At 40.7% G+C, this 13,217-nt stretch overlaps 1 protein-coding gene across 2 annotated transcripts in view; it reads right to left on the minus strand.

The window, feature by feature from the left end:
• Positions 1-13,217, minus strand: part of TENM2 (teneurin transmembrane protein 2) — a 514,050-nt gene that overhangs the window by 41,337 nt on the left and 459,496 nt on the right. For both annotated transcript variants that reach the window (XM_086758660.1, XM_086758659.1), the window contains 2 exons: positions 13,028-13,174; positions 1,502-1,712 (listed from right to left, as the gene is read on the minus strand). In XM_086758660.1, coding sequence (XP_086614786.1) covers positions 1,502-1,712; positions 13,028-13,174 — 358 coding nt within the window. The remainder of the gene's footprint in view (positions 1-1,501; positions 1,713-13,027; positions 13,175-13,217) is intronic.

Genomic DNA, 13,217 nt, shown 5'->3' on the forward strand with positions numbered 1-13,217 from the left:
GATAATCACCTGCTTTTGTAAAATATTCAAGACCTAGGAATAAATTGTTGGCTCATGCTAGTAATACAACTAAATATTATCACATTACAGTGGAATACAGATACGAGATACTCATTTGTTTCTGGGTGGCTTAATAAGGCAACAGATCAAGCACTGGTTAGCATATAACATGTAACAGGAAACTGCCGGCTCCTCTTCACTCAGGGAAACTTTGCTGACCATAACATAGGCAGAGCAGCATGTACCAACCATCCTGTATGCTATTTTATGCTGTCGCCTCTGTTCCTTTTTTGAGAAATTATTCAGGCTCCTGAATTAGTAAGCTTCTCTCTTGTCTTATTTTCCTTTTCATGCAACATTGGAGAAAATCATAAGAATTCCCCAATTTTATTTTTTACAGAGCTGATGAGAAAAAAAAAACCCACAACAAATTTATATGAAAATGGAACAATTTTCTTCGTTTTCCAAACAACTCCATGTGTGTAAGCATACAGTATTTTATAGGATAGAATAAAGTCTGTATTGTACAGAGTAGGATCCAACAGGGCTTTTCTGATAGAATATGAAAATGATTGTGCTATTTCTGCATCACAGGGATGAATACAATGGAGACCTGCCTGGTGTCTCCAGAAACATGATGATCCTAATTTTACAGACAAATATTTAGTGACTTGCTATACATCACCAGTAAGTCTATAATGAAATCCTGACTGAAAAAACAGTTTCCTGTAATGAAGTCCAATCTTTTGGGCATTATCTCAAATGAAGTTCTTCCCTCGCTCAGTTTTAACTTGGGCAATATGAACATAATTAACATATTCATCAATTTCTTAGTGTCTTTCCATGGAGAAATATTTAAATAATATTGAGAAACAGGAACATCACTCTTCTTGTAAGCATACAATGGCATCAAATATCAATTAATGATGTGCTGCTTTCTTGATTCATTATAAATATATAATTAATATTCATAGGAAAACCAGACAGAAAAAGGAAATGAAGAATAAAACAAAAACCTAATTAGATGTCTTGCCGATGTGAGTAAAACAGCAAGTAAAACAGTTTTATATAGGGAATAAATAATAAAACCCTCTAAATTAATGTATCTTGAAAATTATTTGAAATGTTATTCCATTATTGAAACTTGTGTTAATAGCACTAAATAAAATGCAACCTCTTTCTAACTGGAAATCAGTTTGCATTTTCTGTTGTTCTAGATTGCAGTCTTCATAAAATACAAACCTCAGAAGCTCCTACTCAGTGGAAGGAACACTCTTCTACGTGCTGTGAGAATGTTAAAATGCTAATAAAACTCAGTGTTATAAAATAAAGGCCACATTATAAATTGCAAGAGAGTGCCCTCAGTGGGAATGATGCCTGAGATGTAAACACATGAAGCACCTGACAGCAACATCTCTTGTTAAAATATAAATAAAATCTTTGGCAGAAGCTTTCCCATACAACGTAACTGCACAGATACAGTGTCATTTATAGCTGCTACCTGCTGTTGAAGGGATTTTCTCCTGGGATGATATGCGTGCTGTCCTTCCCCACTAAGAGCTTGATTCGATCATAGAATGACTTCACAGCTGGCGAACCGGAATGGCTCTGCTGTATGATGTCAAGAGGATCGCGTGAACCCCGGCACAGCAGGCTGTTTTGACAAGTAGACTGGAGGCAGCAGTCTGGGTCCAGGCAATCAACCAAGCCGTCTGAAAGCGAAGGATCATCAAGAGTCAGCCAGCTGCACAGCGCTATCAAGCAAAAATATCTAATGGACATTTTAAGGCACTGGGAAAAAATGTCAGTGCTTACTGTTGGTAACATCTCTACGCCATAAAACTGGGAATTGAACCATAATGCAACGAGGATGAGACGTTGCCAAGTACACTCGTTAAACACCATTTCTGCTACAATTAATTTAAACTACTGTTAGATGAGCATTGATCCCAAAGAAATCTGTTAAGGGCTGAAATTAGGAAGCAGGAATAGTGGAATGAGTACAGGATTTCTTGTTTATGTTTTTGTTTGTTTGTTTGCTTTGTGTGGGGTTTTTTAAAATTTTCCCAACTGTTTGTTTTACAAAATTTTTAGAATTCCTTGATGGGCTACAAGAGTAATGAGAATTATGCTGCTTAATTTAATTTCTTCTGTTTGGGGAGATGAGGGAAGGAGATGGGTGTGACAAAGTTATCATCACCTAAGTAAAAGAAAAGTGACAACGTACCAATTTTGGCAATTCATAGGGAAGTGCTGCTGGAACCCCCACTTCCCACAAATACCTGAATCAGAACTTGTTCACGTGCCTGGATAAGGAAGGATCAGTCACAAAGCTGGTGGGTTCAGCCATCATGTCACATATTAGGTTATCCATCGAGAACATTTTGTAAAAAGTTTTTTTTTAAGAAAAATTAGAATCTAAACACCAGAAATTAAAATGGAATCCTCAATATGGAGATTGATAGATCAATTAGAAAACTTAGATAAATTACAACTGACTATTTTTAGCACATACAGTAACAACATCTGGCATCATCCTTTCCTTTGGTATAATCATTTAATGGAAATATGTTCTCTCAATTGAGTTCTACTGTAAATTAATAATTAATAACCATTTACTTTAAAATATTATGATCTGTAACGATTTAAAAACATTTGTTCATCTACTCTGGCAAGAATCAGGCACTCAATCTGCAATGTCCTTTGGTCTGCAAACTTTCAGAGAAAATTTTGAATTTTTGAATATAAATATCGCCTAGGCACATGCTGAATATCATACACAAGAGAGAACACTGCAGTAGGTTAGTTGACAAAAGTACCGTAGAGTAACAGCATGACTCATGTATTTTCAAATGCACAACAGACCAGCATTACCCTACGCAGTGAGAACTGGAAAAACAACAACAACAAAAGGAGAATTTTACAATTCTCCGTGTATTTCAAAAGGATTGTGTGTGTCTGAAATGACTGTTTCTGATTTAAAAACAAATTTGCCAAGGTGTGCTGACAATGTTTCATTCAGCCCTCTAAGGACATTTAAGTCAGACAAACCACCCTGTTGCTAGAGCTGGACATTGCTTTAAGGTCAGTCGCCTAATCACATTAAGAGCTCCACTCATCTTGAAACCCTTTCCAACATGGTGGTGGGAGTTTTCTTTTTTGCTATGGTCTATGTTCCACCCACTTTATATAATCACTGTAAAGATGTCGCTAGCTTCAGACTGTAACTCAAGGCAGTTTTCCCAGTAAGCTCTGAGAACTTTTTCTCAGCATCCTGCATTCCTCCTCAGTTTGCGACGCCTCTACAGCTATGAACGTACAGCTGCCCACCGTTTAGTCCGCTCAGTTCTTTTATTCAGATGGCCACCAGTCAAGAGAATCCTATCAACACATCAGAACCAAGAGAAACAAAACACAGGCTATAAATTACTCCCTTTGCCAAATTTACATTTACCTGTTCGAGCTGCAGCGTGTTTTTGCTACACCTGTTGTTAGAGGTGAGCGTATGCTCTGTCTGTAACGACCTCATCACGCAGCAGATTATGGGCTGCTGGGACTGAACGCTCCTGACGACACCACGAATTTCCAATTGGCATATCAATCTCTCAGCACGCTGTCAGTCATGCGGATCACATCTGTATGCTCGCAGGCTCCCTTGGATATAGTCTGACATTGCAATCTTCAGTAAATTACCCTGTCACTGCCAATCTCGCCGTTATCTCACAAACAATCAAGCAAGCAATCAAACTGCTCTGAATTGCCAGTTCAGGACCTGGGAGGCTAGAAACATCTCCATTCAATACCGGGGAGAAACCTGTGTGTGATCCCTTTCATGCTGGCAGGTTTATATGCAGTTATGTGAATTCAGACCTGCACACTTTCAGAGGCTTACAAGAATATTTAGAAAAGACAGGCATATACCGTAACATAAATACACACAACTTACTTGTTTGGAACATTATTACTTATAATACATGGATGTATTCCCCTGTTCTAATTTATTCCCAGATGGCAGGTTTAGGAGTTAGGATATTTTTACCTTATGCCAACTAGTTGGTCCAGCTTGTTGCAAAAGCGAAACTGAGGTATGGATCTGTTCAGCATATGGAATCAGAATGCGGGCACTGCTGTTTGGTGTCAGAGGCTTACATACTGCTATACTGTTCGCATTCCTGCTATTATTTACCTTGTTCATCTCAAATCTCTGACTCCATGTATGATGTTTCTAGTTCACGTTTGCCTAATTTGCTATCTGGACATACTATCACAGAATGGCTGAGGATGGCAGTGACCTCTGGAGGTCATCTGGCCCAATGCCCCTGCTCAGGCAAGGCCACCAAAAGCCCACCGCCCAGCACCATGCCCAGACAGCTGTTGATTATCTCCAAGGATGGAGACTCCACCCCATCTCTGGGCAATCCGCTCCAGTGCCCAGTCACTCTCATGATAACAGAAGTGCTTCCCAGCACACATTTGTGTCTGGGGTTGTTCCTCCCCAGATGCGGGACCCTGCACCTCAGTCCATTTCTCGAGCCATATTGTACCGGGAGATATGAAGTGAACGGTTACAGAGTCATTTAGTTGCATTAGAATCAGTTGATTAAAAAAAGGGCTAGAAAAAAAATGTACCTTCTGTAAGAGAAAATTCTGCCATAAGCATGAATTTTAATTAGAATGCAGTACTTTGTTTTTTAATATATATTTCAGAGCTCCTCATCTTCCAAATTTCCTTAGGCACACTGAATTATTTATGTGGTTAATTCCATGACAAAACCCTCACCATTAGCATCACCAAGATATTGCTGCTTTTCATAGCGCACACATCGAAGTTTACAGTGGCCAGTTCGCAGCTCTCTGACACTCTCTATGCTAACGGGAAGAGACCGCAGAGGGACTTAACATGGCGCTGAACCTCCTCCAGCAATTTGAGACCAAAAGAAGGTCTGACTTGGCCTCAACTGAGAAGAAATAAATAGAAAATTTTGATCTGACTTAAACTGGCAGCTCAGGATTAGCTGTCAATTGCTGTTCATGGTTCTTGTGAATTCCCAAATCTTTTCAGAAACCAATCAAGCGACATGGTATTCCTCTTGAAGACTTCACTTTGGTTAATGGATATACACATTTCTTGACTTTCCGTGAACTGTTCATAAGCTTTTTGGCAGACTTAACTATATAGCAAAAATAAAATTTTAAAGTATTACATGTAAGTAGAATAATCTACTCATGCATGCTATATTTTAAGATGGTCTTATTATTATGTTCCTCTTGAGCTTCACGACAAGGCCTAAAAAGCTCTCAGTAGAAACAGTGATCTATTTTACTGCTAATGTATTTAGAACCTCTCATCATCAGTTTTCCTTCACCACCGAATATATTTCTCATCACGTTCAGGTGACTGGACTCCAGAATTCTGCAACACCTTTCTTTGGAAAGTTGACTCTTGAGCTATTGTGGTTTTTTTTAACTCCTACAAGTAAATTATCTTTAGTTCCCACTCTTCATCAAATACTTGCAGACTGTGTCTCAGGTTCAATTCATGATGCACATCAGAATGATTTAACTTTGCCATGACATCCAGCTGCTTGAGCAAATGCTTTCTGTACCCAGCAGCTGCAATTTTGTCTCCAAAACAAACCTTCTCAGCACATGCTCAGTAGAGGGCATCCTTACACTTCACTAGCTGGTGACTTCCAGAGTGTAATTCCTGGAAATTTTTCTTTTTCCAATAAACATTTCAGACTGATGATTAAAATGGAGGCGGAGAGCGGGGGAACAGCAGCTACTACAAACCCTGAGGGCAAAAGGGCCTTGATCACTCTAAGGGCAAATTAGTTAATTTATCATGATCCGATTTTAATTATGTGTAGTATTAATATACCCAAGGTGAAAGAATTAGAGATGCTCTATCAGATTATCAAAAGAGTAGGCCTACTCTCTGCCAACAGAGAAATATTTTAATTGAGCTCTAAAACTGCAATGCAGAACTGTTTCCACAGACAGGCTATTCCCCAGCCCAGGACATCTTATTACCAGGAAGTTTTACTTGATATTTAACCCACATTTTCACTTTTGTAGTTTGATCTAATTACTCTTAGCTATATTGGCATACGTCATTGATAATAATTCCTCAGAAGTTCCTGGTGCTAACAAGAAAGAAAATGCTTCTAATCCTGTCCCAGCCCTACTCCTCAATGAGCCAAACTGGAAAGCCTCTCTGTGAACTGCCAGGATATCCATCATGGCACTGGCTTTGATCACAAACCGTGAGCACAACTGAGTATTTTGGGGACCATAAACCTAAACCAAAGCTGCCTTTCAGGAAAAGTTGGATTGTACATCCCAAATTGTGGCAAAGCAGAATAAATCTGGCTTCTGCATAAGCTGGGTGTGCCTCTGAATGCCTGAAAAGCTCCCCGATGAGGCTGTAAGGCACCTCGGAATACTACGTCAACAGAGCGATAGCTCCACTTCTCTTCCCCACTCAGGATCCCTGTGCTGCCCAGAGCTTTGGCGGCCAGGAAAACCTCCAACTCCTGAGTGCCAGCCGGATGAATCTGCTAAGGCTCTGCACCAAACGCGTGGTGGTCATCAGAACCTCTGAGCACTGGTGGATTGCTGATGCTCCAACTTCAAACACAGATCTCCTAGAGCACAGATGACAAAGGGCTCCAAGATGAAAACAATCTTAAAAAAAAAAAAAAGTTTGTTCCATTCCAGTGCATGCATGGATACCTACCGAACAACTGATGGCTTTTTAAACTGTGGAATTCGCAGTCGCTGAACGTCTTGCTTTTGCTTCTCCACGGGTTATAAGAGCATGTTATTGTAGAAACACGTCCCGTGAGGGACGGTGCGAGGATAAGTTGGCTAATGTGCGTAAAGGCGATTAGGGGCTGACACGAAGCTTATACAAAATCACATACGAGCACACTCATTAGCTCTTGTCAAACTTACATAATGTCTAGTTTTGATACAGATTTTACACTTGAGCCTACGCGACTTTCTCTGGCCCCCATCCACAATAGATTTCAACTACTCATTACATTTAATGTTCTAAAACTGACTATTGTACAGGCTCTGGGAAGGTATTTTCTGCGCCAAGAGTATTCTGGGTATTTATATTGAGAACTTCATAAAATCTTTTGTCTGCGCTGAATTAGAGACCCCTGCTGAGGCAATGCTTGTTGAGGCAAGCTAAATTACATGATTTGCTTTTGTGCTGTGAAATACTTGTATTATCTTAAATGTCACAAGCCTGATGCAGTATCAAGTCACAGGATTTGTAATTTTCTAAAAGCAATTTTTTTCTAAATGTTTATGGCAGGAAGACACTTCTCTTTTCTTTCTATTTTCTTTCTGTCTAATTTCAGAGATGAGTTTTCTAAGACAACTCAAATAAACAGCCTTTCAATCAGTCAAGTGCACTGTCCTGACAGTGAACTTCTCTAGAAATGTATTTTTCTTATGAATTGAAGGGAATTCATACCGGAGCAGAGAGCCAGCTTTCTCCCATTCATTATCTTTAATGTATTGTGCCAAACGGAATTACTGCCAACTGTATTTCCTGGTGGGGTTACAGTTGTATAGTAACAAACTGAAGGGCAAAATTTGTCTTCTGAGATATGCACAACTCTTTGGAAAGCCAAGTGGAAATAAATTAAAACGTATTTTAGAAAGAACGTCCCACTTTGCATAACAAACAAGGAATTCCTCATTCTATTTAGCTGAGTATTCTATACTGCTGTAGGTTACTTCCTTTCCTTCCCCACCCCATTTTAGTGCAGATAATTACATTTTGAGGAGAAATGTGATTTGTGAAGTGATATCAGCAGTGACTGCATTTAAGGTTGCTTTTTTTTTTTTTTTTAAACTTATGTGCTCCTGTCCTCTCCATCCTAATGAAATCTGAAACAAAATTTTGGTTGTTTTCCTTTTTTTCTGTTTCTCTTGGATCACATCACTTAACTGCCTTGTCAATAAAAACTATAAACATGAGTAGAGTAAGTGTGAAAGGATGCAAAAGGCAGGAGAAGAAAAAATAAAAGGAAAAGAAAAGCCTACAAAGAGCAACCCAAGCAGGTGATATGGGCTCCTGCCAGTGCTGCTTCTGCAGCACCAGAGTTCTTACCTAACTACCTCTCCCAGATTATCCCAGGGAGTTCAGGACAAAGATCCCTCAAACATGAGCTCCTGGTATCAACAGCATCCAACATCTACTGAAACTATTCTCTAGAAAATAAGTATGATTTTGGCGATGCATTACATCGTCCACTTTACTTGCAGGCACTGTAAGGTCTAAGATGAAACCCAGTTAAAGATACAAAATTCAAGAATACTGTTTGATATAGCAAAACATTTCATGACTTAGGAACAACAAAATTATAAAATATACTGTAACAAGATGGGTATAAATAGCCACTATAGTGATTTCTTTACACAATATGTCAAAGGAAATATGAAGTTAAAAAGTAATGTACCTTCTCCCATTCCTCAAGATATCATTTCTAATCCCTTAATTTCCTAAAATAAATCCACAGGGAATTAAATGGGTTGTATATGTCTATTGGAGGGATTATACACTGTAATCACAACCATAAATCTTAAAATAAAGCTTTTCTAATCCCTCCAAAAGATGCTTAATAACTATTAGACTAGTGAGGGACTGATGAAGGAAAGTGATTAGACTTAGAAGTGGCTACAGTGAGTAAATTATGTAATCCAAACACATTTTGGAAAACAGAAGCGTTTTCTAAATTAGAAAGATCTTAAAAGTGAGACAATGCCAGAAAACCCTTACCTTTCATTCAGGCTTCCTGCTTAAAAACAAATAAATAGACAGATAAATTAACATATAAATAAATAAGGTATCTTCAAGCTTTTCCAGCAAAGTAGCTGACACACCGTAGCCACCCTAGAGAGGTTTATAACGAAGACTCAGTGAAGCCCATATCTAGATTTGACATGCGATGGGAAGGACAAACACAGGTGAATTTCCCAGGGCTACCTTGGATCAGGCAAAGCTCCACTTGAACAGCTCTAAGAAGCGAAAACAGCTCGGACACCCTCTCCTCTCTCTGCTCTGGAATGTAACACACACTGACATCTCAGTTCAAATGAAGATTTCTAAGTCTCAACAAGACAGGGACACATTTGCCACTTGTAGGAATAAACCAACTACAGGGCATTAATCCAAAATGGAAAAAAAATATTAAGTATTGTATTTCATTTTTCTCTGCTTGAACTATAGCATGCAGTGCACAATAAGACAAAAGAGGAGAAAAGGGAATCCCTTTGGAGTCAGTGCTGCTCTTGACATCCATGAAATGAAGACTTGGCCCAAGGCCTTTGAATCTGGTTGTGAGACACAATTGCAGTAAGAATTCTCAGCTTCAAAAATACGTTAAATCTGTTGCCACGTGGGGAAGAATGGAAGGCAGAAAACAATAGTTGCACTTCAGTGACATGCTGAAGCAACTATATTTTAACAACATGAATAGATTGACGGAAAAGGAGGGAGACTCAGCTGTCCAGACAAGGATCTCCTTTAGGCAAAAAACGGTATTTCTAGCTACCCTGCTGCCTTTCGAAAGAACAGCCTGCCTCTTCAGTACTACTCCAGAACTACTTGCTTAACAGAGCAATGGTGGTAATGCAGTAGCAAACGAGTTCAACATTTTGCTGCAAGTAAATTCAGCTGAGTTTCAAACGAAGAGAGAGACTGGGCGGAGAGATTATTTCTTTAACTTTTAATAATCTTGTGTTTTATGTGAAACTTGGGGTTCTGGAAGCTAGCTGAATCTTTAACATTGATTCCCAGAGTACAATTTTCAGCTTTGTCTGATAGGAAAACTTGATTTTATCTGTTCCTCTATATACACAGTCACAATTACATAAAGGTGCACCTTGAAGCACAGAGCACACACCCCTCCCTCCCGCCCCATTCCTGCACACTCCCCTGTGATGACACCAATAACCACACAGGGCACACGACGCGTTCCTGGCCAGATGTGTAGTGAACCCGACACATAAAGAGTAGCACAGCTTAAGGCAAAGGCAGAACTGCACTCTAAGATACCAGGTATGAAGTGCTTAACATTACCTTCAGTTTTGAGTTTTATTGTAGCTCTTCTGACTGACAATTTGACAAACTGATGGGATTGACAGTGCATATTGGAGAGGACCCCATGCCATCTCACAGAAATCTCAAGCTCAAAATATAATCAAGCCAACTGTAACAGTAAAAATCACAAAGGCATCAGAGAGACAGAAGCGTACTGCAGTGCCACACAGCCTGTGGGTAACTCGCAGCCCGCGCCACCTGCGCCGTGTACAGAACACAGCGTGGCTGAATCAAAGGGTTTGTCTGTTCGGTTTTTAGATATACCCTGCAAGTACCTGGAGAAACAGCGAGCTGAACAGGTGCTGAGCGTCACCTAAGCTCCCCGACAGAAAAACTGCAGAAACATCATAAGGGTGAGACTATTAAAGAGCAGTAACGATCATCAGATTAAAGTACAGAGCTACGAGTCAGAAGAGAAGAGATTAAATTCTGCCTTGATCATAAAATCACCAGATGAAAATGTGTGGGTCAAATGGAATTTTCAGGTTGTTTAGACCTTGGAACAGGCATAGATTTTCAAACTATCTGCACTCCCACAAGAAGCAACTAGCAGTAACATTCCTAGCCTCTGGAAAAAACCAACTTCAACCTGCAAGCACCGAGAACACCTGAGGAGTTCTTGTTCTCTCCTTAACCTTTCTAGCTTTCAGCTAGACCAGCTTTCTTTCAAGTGCAAGTACGCTAAAGCCAAGCACCAATACAGGCTGGACAGAGAACGGATTGAGAGCAGCCCTGAGGAGGACTTGGGAGTGATGGTGGATGATAAGCTCAACGTGACTCTGCAACGCATACTTGCAGCCCAGAACACCAACCGCATCCTGGGCTGCATCAAAAGCAGCGTGGCCAGCAGGTTGAGGGAGGTGATTCTGCTCCGCTATGTCACTCTTGTGAGACCCCACCTGGAGTACTGTGTGCAGCTCGGAAGCCCCCAACACCAGAAAGACATGGACCTGTTGGAGAAGGTCCAGAGGAGGCCACAAAGATGATCAGAGGGCTGGAGCACCTCTCCTGTGAGGACAGGCTGAGAGAGTTGGGGCTCTTCAGCCTGGAGAAGAGGAGGCTCTGGGGAGACCTGATAGCGGTCTTCCAGTACCTCAAGGGGGCCTACAGGAAAGATGGTGAGAGACTCTTCAGTAGGGCCTGTTGCGATAGGACAAAGGGTAATGGTTTTAAAATAGAGGGAAGTAGATTCAGACTTGATATAAGGAAAAAATTTTTTACACTGAGGGTGGTGGCACACTGGCCCAGGTTGCCCAGAGAGGTAGCTGACGCCCCATCCCTGGAAACATTCCAGGCCAGGTTGGCCGGGGCTCTGAGCAACCTGATCTGGTTGGAGATGTCCCTGCTCCTGGCAGGGGGGTTGGACTGGATGGGCTTGAAAGGTCCCTTCCAACGCATATCATTCTGTGACTTCAATGAACTACTATTTGCCTTCCACAAACTAAGTTTTAAAATTCTGCAATTTTAAATTCTTATGAATGGCTCAATGGTGTCACTGCTCATTTTTTTTTTCTCCACTTGCCTGTTTTACAAGTGCAGAATACTGTATTGGGTAAGTAAGTAAACAGCTTAGTCCAGTATTTCTAATAATGTTTTCCAAACTCACGTCTGGTGATACATCCACTTCCACATTTTCCCTCAAAGCCTGTAAAAATTGAGAACCTAACAGTTCACCTGTGCAATGGTTTCTTACATTGCATCTTAACAGAAGTTTAGTGGGGTGTGTTGTATAGTTAAATGCCAAATATAATTTGGCAGTTAGATTCTGCTCTTTACAAGCCTCTAACAGCTATAAAGCAAGTTCCAGTTTTCTGAAATGGAATCGGCTGCAGCTCTTTTAAAATATTTATGTAAGCACTGATCACATGTGAAACCAAGGAACTTACAGAGGATTTACAGATTAAAACTAGCAGATGATATTCAGATGTGTTTACTATAACGTAATCAAAACCAAGTATTCCTGTTCCTCAGTTTGGGACTTACAAGCAATTTCTACATTCTGAAATTTTATATAAAATTACAGCACTCAACAAGAATTTTACCCCAGAAGCAGTAATTGAAATAAGCCAAATGTTTCTCTGCAGTTTTAGGAAATACCGTAAAACATTTATCAATCAGCAAACAACAGATGTGCTCTTTAGATTAATTACTGGCCAAAGAAAAGTGAGAGTCTCAAAGCTGTGTCTGATGTTTGACTTTCAATGAAGAGCAGAAGTGAAAAAGAACCTACGTGACTTACTAAAGACATTGTAATGAAAGGTGTAAGAAAGCCACTTCAAACGAAGGACGTAGATTAAGCAATCGTATTTAGATGGTGCCACTTTTCAAAACTCCTTACAGCCCACCACAGCCTAATTCACCATGGAAGTCTCTACAAAGTAAGATAAACTAAAGCCATCTTTGAAGGTAAACACAGAGCAAATTCTATATTTAACAGGGATATGCCTGATAAAGGAGAGGGAAAATTGAACTGGGATCCCAGCGCGCTTCACTCTGCCCTTTAAAGCCTGGCACACAAGCGGTGCAATATGACAGCACGCTACAACCGCTTACACAGGTTGCGTACATGAGAGCATGACCCCGGCCTCCAGCACAGAGCAGAAAAAATATTGCTAAATACCCTGCTCCGTCAGCCGCTGTGCTTGTGCGCACAGGCACAGTAAGTTGCTGTGCAGCTCACGTGTGCCAAGAGCCCACAGAAGAGGTTCTGCTCTGCTGGGCCGGGCTCTCCACCGCTCTCCCCAAGGCTGCAGCTTGCGCGGTCTCATTTGTTTCAGAAGAAATGTACCAACAACATTTGACAACAACAACAGCCGAAGTCTTTCTGAAGGAAAATGACTCATGAAGAAAGCGCGTATAACCCTCTGTTCTTTAGGGACTGGGAACTGAAAGACTTTTGCTCACCTCCCTCATTATCCTTGTTATCGGCACAGGCGGTTTCCATGGCGACGTTGCATCCAGGCCCCCTCCAGCCGGTCTGGCAGACGCACTGCCAGCTGTTCTGACCCAGCGTGCATCTCCCGTTGCCGTTGCACAGATCAGGGCAGCCATCTGGTTGAAGAAATGGAGAAGGTAAGTACAAGACACATGCGTC

This window comes from Chlamydotis macqueenii, chromosome 14 (assembly GCF_036417535.1).
Source record: "Chlamydotis macqueenii isolate bChlMac1 chromosome 14, bChlMac1.mat, whole genome shotgun sequence".
Lineage (NCBI taxonomy): Eukaryota > Metazoa > Chordata > Aves > Otidiformes > Otididae > Chlamydotis > Chlamydotis macqueenii.